Raw genomic sequence first — 24,677 nt, forward strand, 5'->3', positions numbered from 1 at the left:
GGAAAAATAAAAAATTATTAAAAAAAAGGAGATGAGCCCTATTTGAGGGGACAGAATGAAACCATCAATTCTGGCTTTATACGGTTGTTAAGTGAATCCGGCTTCCCCATTGACTTTGCTTGTCAGAAGGTCACAAAAGAGGGATCACGTGATCCCAGGGATGCTGCGACCACCATAAATATGAATCAGTTGTCAAGTGTCCAAATTTTGATCACATGATCCTGGGGTTGTTCCAATGTCATCAAAAATAGTCATAAGCCCCTTTTGTCTGTACTGTTGTAACTTTGAACGGTCATTAAACAAACATCTGTAAGCCAAGGACTACTAAAAGCACTGCTAAAAATGTGACTTACAACCAGGTCTCCCCCTTACGACCATCACAGCAACCCCACAGTCATGTGATCAAAATTGGGTCCTTTCCAACTGGCATGTATTTATGACTGTTGCTGAGTTCTGTGGGAAGAATCCAGAGAAAGAAATATTTTGGGAAATATTAAAGAGGCAGAATATATTTCCCCAAAAGATTTTAAAGGCAGAAACCAACTGCCCCCCAAGTCTCTCTGCCCCAAACAGAAACCAGGTCTGCAGAAATGCAGATCTGATAATCTTGTCCGAAAGATTGGAGTCAGGAAACTGGGATTAAGAAGAAAGATCCCTAGAATCAACAAGCCCTCACACCAAAACTCCAACAGCCATCAACCACAGCCCCAGGGAAGCAGGATATGACCTTTGGGACATAATAGGATTAACCCACCACCATCAGAATATCAGAAAGGCACACTCAGACTCAGATCAAAGTTCATGCCACAGGAACAACTCCAAACAAAAGCTCAAGAAGGTATAAAACCCACTCCCTACTACTTCATGTGCTCTTTTTTCTTCCAGAGCCATCTTTCTGTCTAGCTCTCTTCTTCAATAAACTGCAATCTTCTTTCTAAAGCAGTTACCATGTTGTTTATTCCCAGCTTGAACTGGACCCTGAAGGAGACTTTTCCTTCAACAATTTGGCATCCAAGATAAGGCTCTAAGCTAACATCTCCAATGGACTGTCTGATAAGTTGCATTTGTGGGTGGGTTTCCCAGACCCTGGCCATGTGGAGCAAGGGTAGTAAAAGGGAGTTTTGAGTTTGAGCTCAAGGACTGCTTTGGAAAGAAGGAGAGTACCTATAAATTTTAACTTTTAAAGCCCAGGGGAGCAAAGGAAATGTGTGTATGTCTCTGTGTGAGAATGGGAAGACCCTTTTCCCAATCACAGTTGGATTTTGCTCCTTCCGGCTTTTCCTAACTGCAGAAGGGATCTTTTTAAATGACAGACCCTAGAAAGCATGGGGGTTTGGCCAGAGCACAGGACCTTTTGTTAGGGAAAAGGGAGAGGCTGTGTCTTTTGCATGCTTTTTTTCTCTCTCTCTCTGAAAACCACCATCCTTTGGCTCATAGGTTCCTCCAAATATTCATTACATTCTCAAATGTAAAATAAACACAGGCCACATCCGGCCCAACTCGCTTCCTGCTTGCTAATGATTTCTCTGGGATTTTCTGGTGGAAACCCCATTCAAGGACTGAGGTTGGTTTCCTGTCTTCCTTTTTTTCTCCCTTGCAAGGGTTAACTGCAATTCCTGGCTTGTTTGATCAATCGAAACTCCTCCCTGGCTAACAAAATGCCTACTTTTCTCCAGAGCCTGTTTGTTAAAAAGGCTGCTTGCGCTGAACTTCAGACACTCTTCAAGATGTCCTTCTGGGTGGCAGTTGTGGTTCCCTTGGTGGTCAGTCTTTTGAGGGCCCTCTATCTGATGGGCTTCTTCCGCCGAAGACGACCCAATGAACCCCCTTTGGACATAGGACTCATTCCCTGGCTTGGACATGCATTGCACTTCTGAAATGACAATCTGGATTTCCTGCAAAGCATGCAAAAGAAACATGGAGACATCTTCACCACCTTGATTGCAGGACAGTACTTCACTTTCTTGATGGACCCGTTGTCTTTCGATGGCATCATCAGGGAACCCCGAAGCAAACTGGACTTTACTTTGTTTGTACTGGAGCTAGTCCTCAGGGTGTTTCGATTCAAGGCCTCCCATGAGACTCGCAAGATTATCGAAGTGTCCAGTGCGAAACATCTGAAGGGAGAGGGCCTGGGAGTGATGACCCAAGCCATGGTGGATGCTTTACAGGCTGTCTTACTCCAGTGGCAAGAAACCTCTGAAGAAGATCCAAAATCCTGGAAAGAAGACGGCTTGTTCCACTTCTGTTACAATACGGTCTTCCAAGCTGGGTATCTGGCTTTGTATGGTACCGAGCCAGTTAAAGGTGAAAACCAGAAAGAAAAGGTGAAACGAAAAGACCAGCATTATATCAAAGAGGTCTACATCGAATTTCGCAAATTTGACAAGCTCTTCCCACGCCTATCGTATGCCTTGTTGACACCGTGGGAATGGGGCCAAATGAAGAACCTCTGGAACTTTTTCTGGCAGGTGCTTTCGGTGAAGAACATCTACCAGAAGGACAACATCAGCCAGTGGATCAGTGACCAGGATCAACAGCTGGCCGAAAGTGGGATTTCAGAAGAGATGAGAGACCGATACATGTTCCTGCTTCTTTGGACTGCTCAAGGTAGCACTAGTCCAGCTTCCTTCTGGCTTCTGGAGTACCTGATGAAGCATCCCAAAGCCATGGAAGAGGTCAAGAAGGAGATCCTGGAGGTGATGAAGAAGTCAGGCCAAGAGGTGACCTCCCGTGAGAAGCCCTTGAACGTCACCAAGGAGATGCTAAACCAAACGCCCATCCTGGACAGTGCTTTGGAAGAGACCCTGAGGTTGGTGACGGCGCCATTATTGATCCGAGTGGTTTTACAAGATATGGATTTGAAGCTTCACAATGGGAAGTCTTACCTGCTGCGTAAAGGTGACAAAATTGGCCTCTTCCCTTACCTCTCGGTCCACATGGACCCCGAAATCCATCCGGATCCCCAGATTTTCAAATATGACCATTTCCTCAGCCAAAACAGCAACAAAAAGGATTTTTTTAAGAATGGCGAGAAGGTGAAATATTTCACCATGCCTTGGGGAGCTGGGACCTCCATGTGTCCCGGCTGCTACTTTGCCACCAACGAAATTAAGCTTTTCACCTTCCTGATGCTGGCTTGTTTTGATCTGGAACTGATCAATCAGCAGGAAGAGATCCCTCCCATTAACAAGACCCGCTACGGGTTTGGAGTGATACAACCCATGAATGACGTCCAATTTAGGTACCGATGCCGGTGCTAAAGGCCTAGCCTGCGATCCGCACACAACGGTCCAAGATAATTATCTCTATGTAATTGAATCACTCTCTCTTGCCTCCTGTCTCTCCTTGTGTATGTGTGCGTGTGTATGTGTTTGTGTGCTAACCCTTCCTTTCATTTTCACACTTAGCTTGCACACGATAATCTAGGATAATCAGGGACATGTCACTAGTATATTAATTTATCTATGTTATGGAACCAGACTCTCTGTGTGTATGATTGTGTGTGTGTGTTTGTGTTTGTGTGAGTGTGTGTGTTAACTCCTTCTTTTCCCTTTGCACACAATCTAGGGTAATCAGGGATAGCTCACCAGTGAACTATAATGTTATGGAAACACTGTGTGTGTGTGTGTGTGTGTGTGTGCACATGCGTGCATGCGCGCATATGTGCCTCTGTGTGTGTGTGTGTGTTAACCCTTTTCTTTATTTGTGCACACTTGCAAACGATAATCTAGGATAACCAGGGGTATGTCACTGGTGAACTAATTTATCTGTATCTTATGGAATCAGACTCTGTGTGTGTGTGTGTGTGTGTGTGTGTGTGTGTGTGAATTCCTTTTCTTTTTCCACACTTAGCTTTCACATGATAATCTAGGACAGTGATGGCAAACCTTTTAGAGACCGAGTGCCCAAAAAATGGCCCTGCCCCCACTCCAAACCCTGCCCCGCCCTTGTTCCGCCCCATCTCCCACCCCGCCTGCCTGAAGGGCCACTCACCGCCTCCAGGGCCTGCCACAGATCGCCCAGGCAGCCCAGCAGCACTATGGTGGTCACGCCCTCTGCACTCACATCAACTGTGCATGACGGGGTGTGAGGGCAGAGTCTTGTCTATGCTGCCTGGCTGCCATGTCCTTGGCTGTGCTGCTCTGTGCGGGCCACGTTCAGGGCTGACTCTCCTTCAGGGGGGCTGCTGGAGAGGAGGGTGTTGCGGGGAGAGGAAAGGCTGGGGCAACGGCACATGTGCCCACAGAGAGGGCTCCGAGTGCCGCCTCTGGCACCCATGCCATAGGTTTGCCACCACTGGGCTAGATCAACCAAGGATATCTCACCAGTGAAGTTTTATTTCTATGTTATGGAAACAGTCTCTCTCTCTCTCTCTCTCTCTCTCTCTCTCTCTCTCTCTCTCTGTGTTAATTCCTTCCTTTCTTTTTGCACACTTAGCTTGCACTAAAAAATAATCCAGAAGCCTTCCTGAAATTAACCCTCCCAAACGGTTTTTCCAATTCAAGTTCAGCTTTCCAAACTTGCTATATTTTTTAAGTGCAACCTGACCCAGCATATTAATGTACACAAATGAAGTTGTGTCTTTTGTTGATCTGAGGTTCCTAATGAAATGGGCTAAGGGGCTTTTGAAGAGACAGAGGAATTCCAGATAAGGGATTCTTCCTTTGTGAGTAGCAAAAATGCAGCTAGTCCTCAACTCAGGACCATAATTGACTCCAAAATCCAGTGGTGGGATTCAGCAGTTCGCACCACTTCAGCAGAACCTATAGCTATTTTTTTTGTTGCCCAGGCCCAGAATGGACTTCTGGAAGGGGCATGCACACAGAGAACCGGCTGTTCACATATTTGAATCCCACCACTGCCAAAATCTCTGTTGCTACAGTAAATGAGACAGATATTAAGTGAATTTTGCCCCATTTTATGACTTTTTTGCCACAGTTGTTAAGTGAATCACTGCAGTTGATTAGTTAGTAACCTGATTGTTAAGTGAATCTGGCTCCACCATTGGCTTTGCTTGTCTGAAGGTCACAAAAGGGGATCACATGGCCCCACGACACTGCGACTGTCATAAATACGAATCAGTTGCCAAGTATCCGAATTTTGATTGCATGACCACAGGGATGCTGCAACGGTCATATGAGAAATGGTCATAAGTTACATTTTTTCAATGCCGTTGTAAACGTGAAGGAACACTAAATAGAACTGTTGTAAGTGAAGGACTGCCTGTATCTATTACCTATCTTAATTCCAACTCTTCCTCTATAGAATCCCTGTCTGCTATGAAGAAGGAAATGCTTTGATAATAAACTGAAAATTATACCTACTGTGCCCTTGTTTTTATCAGATGTGGATAGAGGAAACATAAAGAAAAGTGAACTTTGGCTATGGCAAACATTGACCAAAGTGTCATTTTTGCTGAGCTAGTAAAAACATGGCAATGATAGAGATTGCCAAATTTTATTTTATTTTTCCAATGAAAAGCTAAGAAAAAAGGAAATAAATACCTACCCCTTTACAGTTTGTTTTTAAAAGCCATGCTCAAGAGCAGCCAAAAAGCTTTCTAAATCACTGGAGGTTTTTTTTTTAAATTAAAAGTTTTAAAAATTTCACACAATATATATCCCCAATCCCTCCCATCCACCCCTCCCCCACTTCCCAGAGCTGATTTTTTGTTGTTGTTGTTAATTGCGAAGTCGTGTCCGACCCATCGCGACCCCATGGACAACGTTCCTCCAGGTCTTCCTGTCCTCTACCATCTTCTGGAGTCCATTTAAGTTCACACCTACTGCTTCAGTGACTCCATCCAGCCATCTCATTCTCTGTCGTCCCTTCTTCTATTGCCCTCAATCTTTCCCAGCATTAGGCCCTTCTCCAGTGAGTCCTTCCTTCTCATTAGGTGGCCAAAGTATTTGAGTTTCAACTTCAGGATCTGGCCTTCTAAAGAGCTCTCGGGGGTTGATCTCTTCTAGGACTGACCGGTTTGAACGCCTTGCAGTCCAAGGGACTCGCAGGAGTCTTCTCCAGCACCATAATTCAAAGGCCTCCATTCTTTGGCACTCAGCCTTTCTTATGGTCCAACTTTCACAGCCATACATTGCAACTGGGGAAACCATGGCCTGGACTATATGCACTTTTGTTGGCAGGGTGATGTTTCTGCTTTTTAGTATGCTGTCTAGATTTGCCATAGTTTTCCTCCCCAAGAGCAAGAGTCTTTTAATTTCTTGGCTGCAGTCCCCATCTGAGATGATCTTGGAGCCCAGAAAAATAAAATCTGTCACTACCTCCATTTCTTCCCCATCTATTTGCCAGGAATTGAGAGGGCCGGATGCCATGATTTTGGTTTTCATAATGTTGAGTTTCAAGCCAACTTTTGCACTCTCCTTCTTCACCTGCATCAAGAGGCTCTTTAGTTCCTCTTCACTTTCTGCCATTAGAGTAGTATCATCTGCATATCTTAGGTTGTTGATATTTCTCCCGGCAATCTTAATTCCAACTTTTGTTTCATCTAGCCCTGCCTTTCTCATGATGTGCTCTGCATATAAGTTAAATAGGTAGGACAACAGTATACAGCCTTGCCGGACTCCTTTTCCAATTTTGAACCAATCAGTGGTTCCGTGTCCAGTTCTCACTGTTGCTTCTTGACCCAGAGCTGATTACAGGGTTACAAATAGACAAACATAATCTAAATAACATTACCCAACTATACTATTAATCAAATCCATAACATACTTTAACTCCTCTTCAAAATAAATATTAACAAATTGAAAACAACAATAATTATATGATTCCATAATTATATAATTAAACCATAATACTAAAAAATATAATAAAATATTACATAAAATAAAGTAATATAAATTCAATCATATAAAACTATTAATAATAATCTAAAAATTACTCATAAGCAAAATAATATTTTTCAGTCTGATATTTCTTTTGAATATAATCAATCCATCTTCTCCAAACTGAAATATATTATAGGCAAAATATTTTTCTTCCAATATTGCCCCACCAGTAATCTTGCAGCTGTTATAAGATTCAACATCAAATTAATTTCTTTAACATCAAAATCTACAATAACACCCAACAAAAACAATTGCGGCATGAACTTTATCTTTCTCTTAAAAATCTTTTGAATATTCCACCAAATCTTAATCAAAAAACTTTTATATCTTTACAAGTCCACAAAATATGAAAATAAGTTGCATCTAAGCTAAATGTTGCATCTCCAACATTTAGGCTGTAAATTAGGATACATACAGGACAGCTTTTGAGGATCCAAATGCCACCTATAAAACATCTTATAAAATTTTTCTCTTAAATTTTGAGCTTGAGTAAATTTTACATTTCTAACCCAAATTGTCTCCCAAGCATCCAATAGAATCGGCTCTTGAATATTCTGAGCCCATTTTACCATGCAATCTTTAACTAACTCCGTTTCAGAATCCAATTCTATTAGAACATTATAAATTCTTTTTATATGGGCTTGAGTTTGATCTTTAATCTGTTTTACCAAATTCACATCCTCTAAAGTAATGCCAACCTTTTGATCTATACTCCACCTCACTAATAATTGATTGTACTGAAACCAAGAATGTACAATATTTTCTTGCTTCAGCTCAGCTAAAGACTTTAATTGCCAATTCTACCCTACCAAACTAAGTAATTCCTTATAAGAAATCATATCCAAATTCATTCCCCTAGATATTCCCTCTATTGCGTGTCCAGGATTTCCCCAAACTGGGATTTTATAATTTAACCTATAATAATACTTCTTCCAGACACGTAATAAAGCATTTCTTAAAATATGAGATTTAAAAACCTGATCTACCTTTTTATTATAAATTAAATATGCATGCCATCCATATAATAAATCCCAGCCCTCAAGAGAAAGGATATTTTTATTTGTTAAGTTAAGCCAATCACTAATCAATGTTAAAGTCACTGCATCATAATACAATTTTAAATTAGGCGCCCTGAGTCCTCCTCTTTCCCTTACATCTTGTATAATCTTAAACTTAACTCTTGGTTTTTTCCCTGCCCAAATGCATTTTTGCCCATAATGTCTCATAATTATTTTTATACAATTTAACATTAGAAGTTGTAATATACACTCCCAAATATTTAACCTTTCTCACTATTTCAAAACCTGTTAATTTAGCCAAAATATCCTTTTCCTTCATAGATATATTTTTTGATAATATTTCAGTCTTATTATTATTTACCTTAAAACCAGAAACTTTCCCCTACTAAGTTATAATTTCAACAAAATCCCTTACCGACTCTGTCGGTTGAGATAATGTCACAACCAAATCATCAGCAAAAGCTCTCAACCTGTAGTCATTCTTATTTATTTTTCTTCCCTTTATTCTAGATGATTCTTGAGTTTTAATAAGTAAAATCTTCATTGTTAAAACAAATAACAATGGGGATAAAGGACATCCCTGTCTAGTACCCTTTTCAATATTAAATGCTTCTGTTATTCCCCCATTAATTATAATTTGTGCCGATTGTTGTTGATATATAGCCTTAAGAGCATACAAAACTTTATCTCCAAAATTCATTTTCTCTACAACTCTCAACAAAAATTGCCAATCTAATTGATCAAAAGCTTTTTCAGCATCCAAAAATATCAAAGCCGCAGGGATCTGATTATTCTTGTCCAAATACTCAATTAAATTAACAATTTGTCTTACATTATATTTCATATATCTTCCAGTTATAAATCCAGATTGATCACTATGAAACAATTGCTTCAAAACTTGCATTAATCTATTTGCTAATAATATCTTAGAGAAAATCTTATAATCTGTATTCAAAAGAGATATAGGTGTATAATGTTTAGGTTGAGTCAAATCTTGATCCTCCTTTGGAATCAACGATATAAAAGCCCTTCTCCAAGACAGAGGTACCTCTGCTCCCAACAAAATACTGTTAAAAAGTTCCTTCAACGGTTCTATCATTTCTTCAGATAACATTTTATAATAAATTGCTGTTAATCCATCTGTACCCGGAGCCTTACCAACCTTTAATTGCTTAATTGCCCAAATGATCTTTTCAGAAGTAATTGAACAATTCATCTCATCTCGTTGATCATTTGAAAGTCTAGGAAAGTGTGCTGCCTGTAAATACTTTTCTATATCAGAAACTTGTATACTTTCACTTAGCATATAACTTTGAGTAAAAATCTAAAAAACTCCTTTTTATCAAATTTTGTTGATATACTTCTTTACCTTTATAATCTATTTTCTCTATAATCCTTGACTTCTGTTTCTTTTGTAATTGGTAAGCCAACCACCTACCAGGTTTATTTACATTACAAAATGTATTATGTTTCATATACCACAAATTAATTGCAATCTGATCAGCCATTAATATATTAAACATATTAAATATGTTTAATATGTTTAAGACCTGGGGATCCGAAATACATCCGGATCCCCAGGTCTTCAAATACGACCGTTTCCTCAGCCAAAACGGCAACAAAAAGGAATTTTTTAAGAATGGCGAGAAGGTGAAATATTTTGCCATGCCTTTTGAAGCTAGGACCTCCATGTGCCCTGGCCGCTACTTCACTACCAAAGAAATCAAGCTTTTCACCTTCCTGATGCTGGCTTGTTTTGATCTGGAACTGATCAATCAGTAGGAGGAGATCCCTCCCATCAACAAGACCCGCTATGGCAGACATGTCAAACACAAGGCCCGGGGGCTGGATGCAGCCCGCAAAATGATTTCATGTGGCCCGCAAAGCCATCCTGGAAACAGTGAGGGAAGAGCCCCTGCTGCCTTGGCTTTGGCCCTAGCCCAGGCCGGCTGGAAGCCAATGTACAATTTTGTAGTGGCCATCTATGTTGAAACGCATTCAGTGTTAGCTCTACAAGGCCATCCATAAATGAGGAACCAGACCCTGGCGCATCGGCCCTGCCCCCTGGGTGCATGCTGGGGAGGTGTCACCCTTTGTGAGGAATGAAGAAAGGGACCATGCCTTGGCGCTTTTCCCGGTCCCACCTCCTTCTGCCAGAGACCCTCAGATCTGTCCCACTCCTGCCCAAGCCCCCACAGACACCCTTGACACAAATGATGTAGAGCTGGCCATGCCCACCCAGTAGGCCACACCCGCTCCATCCACACCCACCCAGTAGGCTGCACCCACCCTGGCTACACCCACCTCCCCCCCCAAGGGCAACTGCAGTGCTGATGCGGCCCTCAATGAAATTGAGTTTGACACCCCTGCGCTATGGGTTTAGGGTAATACAACCCATGAACAATGTCCAATTTAGGTACCGATGCCAGTGCTAAAGGCCGAGGCTATGACCCACACACGGCGATCCAGAATAACCAGTGAGATTTCACCGATGAACTGGTTTATCTCTATATAATTGAATCACTCCCTCTCCCTTCCTCTCCCTCTCTCTTCCCCCCTTCTCTATCTCTTTGTGTGTATGTGTGCATGTGTGTGTGTTTGTGTGCTAACCCTTCCTTTCTTTTTCACACTTAGCTTGCACAGGATAATCTAGGATAATCAGGGACATGTCACTAGTATATTAATTTATCTATGTTATGGAATCTCTGTGTGTATGATTGTGTGTGTGTGTTTCTGTGTGTGTTTCTGTGTATGTGTGTGTTAACTCCTTCTTTTCATTTGCACACAATCTAGGATAATCAGGGATATCTCACCTGTGAACTATAACATTATGGAAACACTCTGTGTGTATGTGTAAGGACCCACCCCACTTTGCATCTTAAGAAGACAGAACTCTTGGAATAATTCTTCCAACAGGAATCCTTTATTAAGAGAAAATGATTGCAGGCGTTCTAGACAGGACTTGGGGTCCAAGCTCTCCAATTCAAGGTTTTAAGGGGTTCCCCAGTAGCCCCACCCAATCAACCCCCTCTTTCAGCGACAGTCTCAGGCATTACACTTCCACCCCCTTTTCATTACTGCCCGGCTGAATGGAGACTTCAAAGAAACTACATGAAAGGAAATGGCCCCATTCTTAAGGTTAGTTTTTTTGCAATACACACATTCTGTTCCTTAGAAGTATACTGAAGGAAGTGAGGGCCATAAAGCCCCTTTGTTCTCCCCCTTCTCTCCCTCTTATGGCAGAATCCAGAGAAGGCAGAATTGGGGTTTTCTATATTTGATAACTAGAGATGAAATATAATTGGATTCTGACATCCAGCCCCCTCAAAAATAAGAGAGATCCACCTGAAAGAAACAAAACAGGTATAAAAGTTAGTCAAGCTTGTTAGGGTACTCTGTGTGAAACTTCTTCAATAGCTTCGGAGCTCTGACATGACATTTATGGACCCACTCATTTTGTGAGGCAGGGAGGTGTTTCCAGGCAACTAGATACTGAGTTGCTCCATGATATCTCCTAGAATCAAGGATTTCCTTTATTTCAAAGTGTTATTCACCCTCTACCATGATTGAAGGTGGGGGGGGGGGTTGGCCGTAAAGCTGACTGATGCTCTCTTTTCAGCAAGCTGCAATGAAAAATTGGGTGTATTTGCCTGAGATTTTTTGGTAATTCTAATTCTACTGTTACTGGGTTTATGATTCTTTTAATTGGAAAAGGCCCTATATATTTTGGTCCAAGTTTTTTACAGGGTTGTAGGGACTTTAGGTATTTTGTAGATAGGTACACCATTTCACCTATAATGAATGGTGTAGGCTCAATCCTTTTTATATCGGCTTGTGCTTTGTATGCCTGCCTAGCTTCATCTAGTGCTTTTCTAACTATTGGCCAGGTGTTTTATAGTTTTTCCATCCATTCTTTCAGTGATGGGATCATTGGTTCGTTTGGGGTTAATTCTGGCATGGGGCTGAAACTTTGACCGTTGGCTATTTGAAAAGGAGTGTAGCCTGTGCTGGAGTGGACTGCATTATTGTAGGCAACTTCTGCAAAAGGGAGTAAGTCCATCCAATTACTTTGTTGGAAATTTAAAAAACATCTCAAATATTGCTCAAGTACTGAATGACAATGTTCTGTTTGTCCATCTGTCTGAGGGTGATGGCTAGATGTCAGTCCCTGAGTGGTCCCTAAGAGGGATAAAAATTCCTTCCAAAATGCAGACGAAAATTGCACTCCCCTATCAGAGATGATGCTTTGGGGTGCTCCGTGCAATCTGTAAATGTGCTGGATGAAAAGTTTTGCTAAGGCCTTTGCAGTGGGAATCTTTTGGCAAGGGATAAAGTGCACCTGTTTGGAAAACAAGTCCGTGACTGTCCAGATAACAGTATTCCCATTGCTTTCTGGCAATTCCACTATAAAATCCATGGCTATTTCCCTCCAGGGGGCTGAGGGATTTGCCACTGGTTGTAATAGCCCTGGCGATTTCCCTTGCAACCTCTTTGCAGATGCACATGTTGGGCAGCTGGCAACATAACTTTCTATGTCCTTTTTTATTGATGGCCACCAAAATTGCCGTTTAATTAAGTGTAAAGTTTTTACAAATCCAAAATGCCCTGCTGATTTTGCGTCATGGCAAAGCTGCATGAAAGTGACTCTTTGGGTTGTTGGTATATATAACTTTTCCCCTACCCAAGGCAACCCGTCTCTCATTGTGCACACATTTTTGTTTTTCTGGAATCATTCGTCTGTTTCCAAACTTTTTCTGAATTCAATTCCAGTTTGGCTGTCCAGTTGTGGTTTTAATTTAGCTTGGGTTCTTGTGGTTACTGGTGCTGCCAGTTGTGACTCTGCCATCATTGGTTTAGAGTCTGTGGTTCGTGCGCTGTTATATTGAGGCATGCGAGATAGTGCATCTGCCAGGAAGTTCTTTCTCCCTGGTAAATATTTGGTCTTAAATTGGAACTGGTGAAAATGCTGGGACCAGCGGGCTTGTTTGGGATTGAGTTTCCTGGGCGTTTTCAGGGCTTCCAAATTTTTGTGATCAGTCCACACCTGGAAGGGGATTTTGTTGCCTTCCAGGAACTGTCGCCACGTGAGCAATGCCCAATGTATTCCATATGCCTCCTTCTCCCATACGGGCCAGCGCTGTTCTGTTTCCGTGAGTTTCTTGGATGTATATGCACAGGGTTGCAATACTCCATCATCATTTTCTTGTAATAGAACAGCCCCCACTGCCACATCACTTGCATCTGCCTGTATTACGAAGGGCTTGTCCATGTCTGGGTGCCTTAGTACTGGTTCGGCAGAAAAAAGTCTCTTTAGTCTCTCAAACGCTGCTTGGCACTCCATTGTCCATGTTAGTGGCTGGCTAGGTTTTACTGAGGATGCTCCCTTCGTTTTTAGTAAGTTAGTGAGGGGCAAGGCTATCTGGGCAAATGAGGGGATGAATTGGCGGTAAAAGTTTGCAAAGCCCAGGAAACTTTGTAGTTGCTTTCTTGTGCGGGGTGGTGCCCAATCTAATACTGCTTTGACCTTCTCTGGGTCCATTTCAATGCCCTGGGGGGATATGCAATAACCTAGGTAGTCTATCCTTTCCTGGTGGAATTTGCATTTTGAGAGTTTGGCATATAGGTGGGCGGCTCGCAGCTTCTTTAAAACCGCTCTGACAAGGTTGACATGTTCCTCTTTTGTTTCAGTGAAGATAAGAATGTCGTCCAAGTAAACAAGGACCCCCTTAAACAGGTGCTCCCTTAGAACGTCATTGATTAATTGCATAAAGACTGCAGGGCCCCCTTGTAATCCAAATGGCAAGACTTTGAATTGATAGCACCCCATGCGGCAGTTAAATGCAGTCTTCCATTTGTCCCCTTCCTTAATTCTCACGCGATAGTAAGCTTCCCTTAGGTCTAGTTTAGAAAAATTTTTCCCTTTCGATAGGTGTGACAGCATGTCTTTCATGAGGGGCAGAGGGTATAGGTTGCTTTCACTGATTATATTCAGGGCCCTATAATCCATGCATAAACGTAAAGAGCCATCCTTCTTCTCTCTAAACAGGACCGGGGCAGCCACTTTAGGCTTGGCTGGCTCAATGAAACCTCTCTCTAGGTTTTTTTTATGAATCTTTCCATTTCCTCCTTCTCCTTTGGACTCATGGAGTATAATCTGGGCTTCGGGAGTTTTGCCCCAGGCTTGAATTCAATGGTACAGTCTGTGGGTCGGTGGGGGGGGAGCTCATTCGCCCTCTCCTCACTGAAGACTTCAGCAAGGTCTCTATATTCCTCTGGTATTTCTGTTAATCCTTTTTCCTCTCCTATGGATGCTTTTTCTATTCTTGATTGTGGTAGCCTCCCTTCGGATTTTAAGTCCATAGGGTCCCCCTTTGGGAATTTGATTTCTGTCGTCCTCCAATTTACCCAAGGGTTCCATTTTTTCAACCATTCCATCCCTAGAATCATTGGGCATTCCATGCCTGGGGTCACCACAAACGTTATGTCCTCCTCATGTTTGCCCAGGGAGAGGTGTATTGGTAGAGTGGCTAGGGTAGCTGGCACCCCCCCTGCTATGGATCCATCTAACTGACCAAATGAGATTGGTTGTTCCAGTCTCCTGGATGGGATGCCCAGATTCCCCACTAGTGTTGGGCTAATGAGGCAGCGGGTGCAGCCAGAGTCTATTAAGGCTTTCACCTTCACAGCTTCGGGCATGGGGGGAATTAATATAGTCACTGTCTTGAGGATGGGTGTGATGTGTCCACTTACCAGGGGTTCGCCCTCCGAGCTGTCATCTGAGGCATCCACCGGCCCTGCGGTGTAGGCTGGAGTTCTTTCCCCTTGGTGAGCAGAAGTGGGGGGTTCCGCAATTTCCATCATTCTCATGGCCGTTTCTTTTGGCTTAGCTGAAGACTTTCTGGATTTGTTGATTGGGGATCTGTCTGGGTTGTGCTGGGGGGCTTTGGAGCGGCATTCTACAGCTCGATGCCCTTCTCTTCTGCACTTGAAACACCCCATTTGCTTCTTGGCTGTAGCCGATGATTTCACCGGTTCGTGTGTCAGCTCAGGCGGGGGGCGGCTCCATTGTTTTGCTCGGCAGTGTCTTTTCACTATGTCGATCTCTGCTTCCTCTGCCAAGATGTACCATTCCTCAAGTTGGTGTGGGTCCCCTCGGGGCAGGCAAGCATCATATAGATCATAATTTAGTCCGTCTTTGAAATGGCTAAGGAGGATGTCTTCTGGCCAATTCAGTTTGCTGGCAATAGCCCGGAATTCTTGTGTATACTCAGCCACCGGGCATTTGCCTTGCCTCATCATTTTTATCCTTTCACAGGCTTTGCGATCAGCCAGGGGGTCTTCAAATCATCTTCTCAGAGAGGACATGAAACGGTTGAAGTTACTGAGTTCTGGGGCATTGGAGTCATGCAAGTTCACCACCCAATCTGCAGCCGGTCCATCCAGAGCAGACTGCACGATCCGGATGCAGGCTTTGTCGCTGGGGATGTCCTGCCCGTATTCCTCCATGTAGCTGAGGACTTGGGTTAGGAAAAACTCCAAGCGTATTGGCTCCCCTTTGAATTTCACCTCCAACGGCGGACGTCTTGGAATGGATCGATACCTCCATTGTTGGTGGTAGTGTCTTCCGTCCAGATTGCCATCTGTGGTCCAGTAGGGGCTAGGGACTACTGGATCAGCAGATGTCCCCGGGGTTGCAGATTCCACGTCCCCCTCAGTGTGTCTCCCTTTGCGGCTCCAGGAGCTGGGGCAGCCGTAGGCTCAGGATTCTCCTCTCCTAGGGAGCTGAGAGTTCTCTTCATCAGGTCAATAGCTTTCTCTAGGATCCAGTCTGAGTACGGTGCCCAGCTTTCTCCCTCTTCATTTGCGTGCAGGGATTTCTCCATCTCCTGCTTCCATTCTGGTTTCTTGGTCCCCCGTCTCAGAGTCACCTTCCTTGATTCCTTTCCCCACTCATTTTTTTTTCAACGCCCATTGACCGGCGACGCTTGTGGTCCTGTGTTTCCACCACTTCTTCTCCTGAGGACTCTGACTTCTCGGATCCCAACATCTGGCAAGGTTCCAACTGGGTCAGCGGCTCTCTTTCCAGGGAGTTTCCCCCCTCTCTTGCTCCATTGTCTGACATGGTAAATTTTTGCAAAATCCCCCGGCAAGGGTCTCCCTTCCAGGTGGATTAATTTTGCAAGTCCTGTCTAATGTAATGTAACTTGGACCCCAAGTCCTGTCTAATGTAAGGACCCACCCCACTTTGCATCTTAAGAAGACAGAACTCTTGGAATAATTCTTCCAACAGGAATCCTTTATTAAGAGAAAATGATTGCAGGCGTTCTAGACAGGACTTGGGGTCCAAGCTCTCCAATTCAAGGTTTTAAGGGGTTCCCCAGTAGCCCCACCCAATCAACCCCCTCTTTCAGCGACAGTCTCAGGCATTACACTTCCACCCCCTTTTCATTACTGCCCGGCTGGATGGAGACTTCAAAGAAACTACATGAAAGGAAAATGGCCCCATTCTTATGGTTAGTTCTTTTGCAATACACACATTCAGTTCCTTAGAAGTATACTGAAGGAAGTGAGGGCCATAAAGCCCCTTTGTTCTCCCCCTTCTCTCCCTCTTATGGCAGAATCCAGAGAAGGCAGAATTAGGGTTTTCTATATTTGATAACTAGAGATGAAATATAATTGGATTCTGACAGTATGCATGTTTGTGTGTTAACCCTTTTCTTTATTTGCGCACACTTAGCTTGCACATAATAATCTAGGATAACCAGAAGTATGCCACATTTCAATTTTCTAAACTTGTTGATCTGAGGTTCCTAGTGAAATGGGCTAAGGGAATGTTTCCAGGATATCTTGCACTCTTCTGCACTTAAGGTTCTTGGACCTTCATATAGGAAGCAGCAGGACTGGTTTGATGAGAACAATGAAGAGATTAAGGCCTTACTTGCTGAAAAATACCATCTCTACTGTGCTCATCAAAATGACCCATCATCAGCTGCAAAGAAAAATGCTTTTATAAACACTCGCAGGATTGTACAGAGCAAGCTCCGCAAGATGCAAGACTCCTGGCTGAGTGCCAAAGCAGATGAAATTCAGAGGTTTGCTGATAGAGGCGATATCAAACAGTTCTATGAAGCCCTTAGATCCCTGTATGAACCTCAGCCCTTGGGAAGCTCTCCTTTACTGGATTAGAGTGGTGCAACTCTTATCACTGAGAAGACCCTGATTTTACAGCATTGGGCTGAGCACTTCCACTCTGTGTTAAACCGCCCATCCACCATCAATAATGAGGCGATTGACAGGATGTCCCGGGTGGATATCAGCTATAGCCTGGATGCCCTACCATCAGAGGCCATCAGTCAGTGTTCCAGTGGTAAGGCGCCAGGATCTGACACAATCCCAGCAGATGTCTATAAGGCTGGTCGTGCTGTGCTTGTTGAAAAACTTACCCAATTGTTCTGATCTTTTTGGAAACAAGGTTCCATACCCCAGGAACTGAAAGACGCGTCCATCGTGCACCTCTACAAGAGGAAAGGAAATCAACAAGTGTTGGAATATTCATGAGCAGGAAGAGTCATGTGGTAACACAGTGAAAGTGAAAAGTGCTACTGAGTCTGTGCAAAAATAGTATTGAGTTAGGAGCTGGATTTTCAGTCTCAGGTTTGTCTCTGTATCTCTCTGAAAGAAGTCTCCAATTGAGCTATGTTGCTGTAAAGAAGAACGTATGGTATTATAAATATTTTTATATGAATATAAAGAAGTTATTTTGAATCAGCTAAATGCAGTCAACTGTGAGAGCTTCTGATTTATTTTTCACCAATAGAGAAATTAAAATTCTCTAACAACAAGTCTGCGATAACTATAGAGGAATATCGCTTCTCTCCGTTGCAGGCAAGATCTTTGCATGAGTGTTGCTAAATTGCCTGATTGACCATCTGGAACAGGGTATACTACCTGAGACACAGTGTGGTTTCCACAAAGAGCGTGACACGGTGGACACGATCTTTGCAGCTCAACAGCTCCAGAAGAAATGTCAGGAGCAGAATCGTGAACTATACACAACCTTCGTGGATCTCACCAAGGCTTTTGACACAGTTAATCATGAAGGATTATGGCGCATTATGTCGAAGTTTGGGTGCCCTAACAGATTTTTTCTGATGGTACGGCAGTTCCATGATGGCAAGGTGGCTCCTGTTCTGAGTAATAGTGGAGCCTCAGAGGCCTTCCCTGTTACTAACAGCGTTAAGCAAGACTGCATGCTGGCACTAACATGTGGACTAACATGTGGGACCGCCGTGGAATAAGTCTTGCTACCAAGCTTAAAGTTTACCGGGCAGCAGTGTTAACTACCCTGATGTATGCTAGTGAGATCTGGACAATGTACAGGAGGCACATTAGGCAACTGAATACTTCCACATGACTTGCCTTCATAGAATTCTGAGGATCTGGTGGCAGGATAAGATACCAGACACAGATGTCCTCTCCAGAGCAGGCCTATCATCAGTTTACACTCTGTTGATGAAAGCCCAGATGCGTTGGGCAGGCCATGTTGTAAGGATGCCAGATCATTGCACCCCTAAACAGCTCTTCTATGGTGAGCTTTCTCAAGGAAAATGATTGCAGGGGGGACAAAAGCAGCAATACAAAGACACACTGAAAGCCTATCTCAAGTCCCTGGATATTAATGTCACCTCTTGGGAACTTCTGGCGCATGATCGACCGACATGGCGTACTCTGGTGTACCAGGGTTGCCAGACATATGAACACAGAAGGACTATCTTGGCACAAGAAAAGCGAGCACTCCGCAAAGCCAGAGCTGTAAATGCTGAAGTAACAGTGTCTACATTGCTTTGTTCAGTATGTGGCAGAACATTTCGTGCTAACATTGGTCTTATCAGCCACCTATGGACACATCGTTGATGGCCCATAATCCACAAGATGTCAAGGTCCTCATCGAACTCGATGGACAAATGAACTGTTAACCCTTTTCTTTATTTGTGCACACTTAGCTTGCACATGATAATCTAGGATAACCAGAAGTATGTCACATTTCAATTTTCCAAACTTGTTGATCTGAGGCTCCTAGTGAAATGCGCTAAGGGGCTTTTGAAGAGACAGAGGAATTCCAGATAAGGGATTCTTCCTTTCTGGGTAGCAAAAATGCAGCTAGTCCTCAACTCAGGACCACAATTGACCCCAAAATCTCTGTTGCTAAGTGAGACAAATGTTAAGTGAATTTTGCCCATTTTATGACTTTTCTTGCCACAGTTGCTAAGTGAATCACTGCAATTAATTAATTGGTAACCTGATTGTTGAGTGAATCTGGCTTCACCATTAGCTTTGCTTGTTTGAAGGTCAGAAACAAAGTCTGTGCCCTCGTTTTTATCAGATGTGGACAGAGGAAACATGAAGAAAAGTGAACTTTGGCTATGGCAAACATTGACCAAAGTGTCATTTTGCTGAGCTAGTAAAAACATGGCAATGATAGAGATTGCAAAATTTTATTTTATTCTTCCAATGAAAAGCTAAGGAAAAAGGAAATAAATACCCACCCCTTTACAGTTTGTTTTTAAAAGCCATGCTCAAGGGCAGCCAGAAAGCTTTCTAAACCACTGGAGGTTTTTTTTTAATTAAAAGTTTTAAAAATTTCACACAATATATATCCCCAATCCCTCAGTATGTGGCAGAACATTCCGTGCCAACATTGGTCTTATTAGCCACCTACGGACACATCATTGATGGCCCATAACCCACAAGATGTCAAGGTCCTCATCGAAATCAATGGACGAACAACCAACCAATGTTTGTGTTCTAACGCTTCCTTTCATTATCACACGTAGCTTGCACTCAATAATCTAGGATAATCAGGGACATGTCACTAGTATATTAATTTATCTATGTGATGGAACCAGACTCTGTGTGTATGATTTTGTGTGTGTGTGTGTTTTTTTGTGAGTGTGTGTGTTAACTCCTTCTTTTCCTTTTGCACACAATCTAGGATGACCAGGGATAGCTCTCTAGTGAACTATAACATTATGAAAACTGTGTGTGTGTGCATGTTCGTGTGCTCGCGCGCACACGCTCATGCATATGTGTATCCATGTGAGTGTGTGTAAACCCTTTTCTTTATTTATGCACACTTGCAAACTATAATCTAGGATAACTAGGGGTATGTCACTGGTGAACTAATTTATCTCTGTTATGCAATCAGATTCTGTGTGCATGTGTGTTTGTGTACATGTGTGTGTTAACTCCTTTTCCTTTTGCACACTTACCTTTCACATGACAATCTAGGACAGTGATGGCAAACCTCTTAGAGACCGAGTGCCCAAAAACTGGCCCCGTCCCCACTCCAACCCCTGCCTTGCCCCTGTTCCGCCCCATCTCCCACCCCACCTGTCTGCAGGGCCACTCACTGCCTCCAGGGCCTGCCACAGGTTGCCCAGACAGCCCAGCAGCACTATGGCGGTCACGCGCTCTGCCCGTGCCCTGCAGCATCAACTGTGCACAATGGGGTGTGAGGGCTGGAAGGACACGAACAGGACCTCTGACTTGCAGAAGGCAGAGGTTCGTTTTACGTAACAACGCAGGGCCCTGCATACGTCCAGTTTATGCCACTTTCTTTGCAGCCTATGGGATGGATTGGGGCAAAAATTGGGAAGTACCACTTCTTGGGTCCTATGAAACCAGGTGTTGACCTTCGGAATGAAGGATGGATCTAAGCGAAGGACCACCATGTCCTCATGAAAGGTGCACAGGTCATTCCTAACAGAAAGGGCAGCCAGCTCCAAAATATGTCTAGCTGACGTAACTGCAATCAGGAATGCCACTTTCAGTGAAAGGAGTCTTAAGGAACAAGACGTGATGGGTTCAAATGGCGTTGAAATTAGAGCTTGTAGAACCTGTGGCAGGTCCCAAAAGGGGTAGCGACGAACTTCTGGTGGTCTAGCATTCATTGCCCCCTTGAGAAAGGTGCAACTTGTGTATGGTTGCCAGAATCAGTGGGAGGGGAGGGAATAGGTACAGCAACTTCCTGGGCCACCTGCTGTGAAGTGTCCATTTCCTCTGCCCCTGGGGATGGGAATCTGGTGAAGTACCTGGGTAGATGGGAGTTGGTCGGGGAGGTAAACAGGTCCAACTGGGGCTGACCGAATCTGTCCGAGATCTCCCTGAATAGCTGGGTCCAAGCACCACTCTTAGTGGTCCACCGTAGATCTGCTCAGGGAATCTGCTTGTTGGTTCGCCTCCCCCGATATATGCTCTGCCTTGAGGGAGCCAAGATTTGCTTCTGCCCAACAGTTCAAACTGTGGGCTTCAAGCATAAGGAACTTGGATCGGTCCCTTCCTGCCTGTTTACATGTGCCTTTGCCGCCATGCTGTCTGTTAATACTAGGACATGTTGTCCTGCTACCATGGTGGAGAAGGGCGAGATGAATGGCCCTGAATTCTAGCCAGTTTATACTGTGGCCAAGATCGAATGGGACCATCGATCCTGGGCCAATTGCGACTGGAGGTGAACCCCCCAGCCAAATAAACTGGCGTCTGTGGTCAAGGTGAGCCTGGCTGGCTCTTTGAAGAAGGATCCCTTGATCAGTGCCAGGGAGGTCCACCACAGAAGGGACAACAATGTCCAGTGTGGGACCCTTATTCTCCTGTTGGAAGAGCTCATATTCAGCTTCTGAAAGGGGAGAGGAATCACTGAAGCTCTCTGGAATGCAACTTGGCCCATGGAATGATCCCCATATAGGAGACCATCTTCCCCAGCAACTGTGACAGCTGGACTAAAGGAACTACTCTCTCCCTTCGAACCCGGCATATGAGGGTCCGGATGCTGTCCCGGCGTTCCTGGGAAAGGAAGACCTCACAAAGATTTGAGTCTATGACTCAAAGGGGGCGATTTGCAGGGACCATGTGGCTCTTTTGGAAGTTCATGGAGAATCCGTGAACCTGAAGAGTCCTGATGGTGAGTGCCAGGTCCGACTGGGCCGAGCAGAAGGAGTGGGACTGGATAAGGATATTGTCCAGATAGCATTGAACGTGCACAGGAATCATTCTCAGATGGGCAGATACTACCGCTAAGATCTTCGTGAACACCCGTGCGGCCGAGGAAAGGCCAAACGGGAGTGCTTTGTACTGAAAATGCCGGTGCGCGTAACAAAACCAGAGAAATTTGCGGTGCTCGGGAAGGATCGGAATGTGTACATAAGCTTCCGTTATGACCAAACTATCATTTTTGCTGAGCTAGTAAAAACATGGCAATAATAAGAGATTGCAAAAAAAAAAAAAAATCCAATGGCAAGCTAAGGAAAAAGGAAATAAATACCCACCTTGTTATGTCCTGAGAGTAATGAAGAGTGAGGAGGCTCATCTTGAACACAATAGTCTTTATTAGTAACAGCTTTTCTCCAGCAGGATGGCTGTAGAGTCCACTGGATGTGTTTCATGACAGCCTTCCTGCCCGACAGACTAGGTCAAACTTTTGGCCACACCCCTCCTTTGGGCGTGACTCCAGTTTTGACTTAGTCTCAAGCCCGTTAACAGCAAAGAATTTAGCTCCTGACATAACTGCAAAATTAGAGATAAAATCCTCTTCTCTCTCTGCCAAATTGCAAAATTGGCCAAAGAATTCACAGGGAGTCGATCTCAACTTCTGGCTCGGAGCTCTGAGCCGCCCGACAGATCTCCGTTCCCTGAGGGCTTTTTTCCGCAGAGTGGTGAGAGTATCCCACGAAAGTACTAACGACAGGCCACAGTTACTTAACAATGGGCCTTAGTTGCGGGGAACAGCCGGAGTTGTTGGGAGCGCTTGCCGCGCTCCTCTTTCTGATCAGCTGAGGCGCGCAAGGCTCCGAGGCCCGAACAGCCGTTAGAGCCGCAGTTCTCCAGAGGGCAATACAGGGAGGCAAAAGATCTCCAAATAACTTCAGAAACACCCCCCTCCTTGGGTTTTTGGCTGCATTGTTTAGCCCGCGGCAACCCAGAGTCGCTAGGGAAAGCCGCGCTGTCCGGGGGGGCCCAACGCGTAGATTCACGCCTTTTCTGACCACTCCACTATTTACCTCAGCCGGCAGAGCTCCCGTTGGGGCAAAAATCGCCATTTTGAGCCTCGTGGTTCTTTTGGCAGTTATCAGTTGGAAGGCGTGGCCTTCAGTTCAGAAGCCATTTTGGGTGTACTTGCTGAAACCTCCATTTTAGGTGAGTCATCCACTCGGAGGTTTTTCCAACAGTTTATATATTTTACAATATAATTTAAAAAAAAGAAAGAAAGAAAGAAAGAAGGAGAGAGAGGGGTAGAGAAGGAATGTGAGAGATACCTTATCGTTACACCCTGTGGTCTGTTTTAACAGCCACATATTGGGGAAAAATATTCATTACTCCAACAAGTTATCCTTATAATAAGCCTGGGTACATTGCATCCATTGCACTTGGTGGAGGAGAGGGAGAAAAATTTGAATTTGTTCCAGTGTTCCAGTGTTCCTTAGTGTGACCTTTAGTCACTGCCCTACAGGATCCTTCCTTTCAAAAGGAACCTGTCTGTCCAGCCATTGTTTCTATGCAGAATAAGGCTTGCAGGCCTCAATTATCTGCAACTGATCTGCGTGCAGTTTTTTTTCCCCACTCCAGGTATTGCCTACTCGGGGTACCTGGCCACAATGGCAGACAATGTCTCGCATTCAGCTATACAGGGTCCCCAACTGCCCCTCCCAACAACAACAAAAGCACAGATCCACAGAATCTCATGTGGGGGGGAAGAAGAAGGCCAAAACAAAGCACATTACCCAGAGGGGACCCTCCAAAACAGCTGAGCGAGAGGCCTCGAGGAGACATTTGGCGCTAGAAAGACAATTCTCCAGGGCCCAGAGAATCAGATCCAAAGAGGCAAACATGGTTTCCCCTGCCCCATTGGAGGCCCCTATACCAGAACCTACTTCCCAGGAAGTCCTTCGAACTTGGTCTCCTCTGGGGGAAACCGAACAGATGGATTCCTCCCACTCCTCTTCACCAGCATCCTCCCCAGCCCATACACCCACTGTAGCTGCGTCTAATAACAGAGCTCAGGGGGACATATGGTCTGCCCAATTTCAGGCATTCATGTAGGATGCCTTTTCCCAGTTTATGGCCTCTAAAGGACAAGTAGCCTTTCAACCATCCCTTAAGGGATGAAACAAGGCTCCAGCTACAAATATTTCTGAGACCTCCTCTCAAATAGGAGAGGGGGAATCAATAGACCTGGACATGACTGACATGCCCCTTTCGGAGGATGAGGGGACCACTCCTGAGCAGACAACAAACTCTGGCCTCTTTGATCCAGCTCTTCTCAAATCACTTTTAATTAAGGCAGTTTCTACAGTCAATCTGACCTCTGTTCAGGAGGAAAATCCTTCCACAAGTAAGGAGGCGAACCCCCTTTTTGCCAAAAAAAGTAGCACAGGACAAGTACATCCCTTGTCCCGAGGTTTTCTGCACCTCTGTAGAGGAGCAATGGTTTTCCCTAGCAACACCACCTACACCTAACAGCGTGGAGAGGAATTTATTCAATGTGGCTCCTTCCTTTTCCAACATGCTAGATGTCCCCACAGTAGATAATCCCCTAATTTCATTATTCTCCACTTCTGCAATTCCAGGAGACATGGCGGAGGCCTTAAAACCAGAAGACAAGAAATTCGAGCACTCCCTCCATCGCTCCCACATGGCCGCAGCCTGGGCGGCCAAGGCGGCAACTTCCTTGTCATTCTTCGCCAGGGCCTGTATTATGTGGCTTCGCAAGCTGCAAACCACTGTACCTCCTGATCAGGTCAGAACTCACCAAACTTTG

At 44.3% G+C, this 24,677-nt stretch overlaps 1 protein-coding gene and 1 pseudogene across 2 annotated transcripts in view; one reads left to right on the forward strand and one right to left on the reverse strand.

Annotated features, from left to right (window-relative positions):
* Nucleotides 1-24,677, reverse strand: part of LOC120318055 (striated muscle preferentially expressed protein kinase-like) — an 83,096-nt gene that overhangs the window by 11,663 nt on the left and 46,756 nt on the right. The window contains exons 1-2 of one of the 2 annotated variants that reach the window (XM_039365285.1): nt 22,189-23,028; nt 17,311-17,382 (exon numbers count right to left, since the gene is read on the reverse strand). The exons of the other annotated variant lie outside the window; for it this stretch is intronic. Of the exons in view, the coding sequence (XP_039221219.1) occupies nt 17,311-17,382; nt 22,189-22,229 (113 nt within the window). The 5' untranslated portion in view covers nt 22,230-23,028. Of the gene's footprint in view, nt 1-17,310; nt 17,383-22,188; nt 23,029-24,677 lie in introns of those variants that run through there. 2 annotated transcript variants of the gene reach the window in all.
* LOC120318052 lies at nt 1,199-3,797 on the forward strand (annotated as a pseudogene).

Source organism: Crotalus tigris, unplaced genomic scaffold (genome assembly GCF_016545835.1).
Source record: "Crotalus tigris isolate CLP2741 ecotype Arizona unplaced genomic scaffold, ASM1654583v1 scf7180000020019.1302030, whole genome shotgun sequence".
NCBI classification, from domain to species: domain Eukaryota; kingdom Metazoa; phylum Chordata; class Lepidosauria; order Squamata; family Viperidae; genus Crotalus; species Crotalus tigris.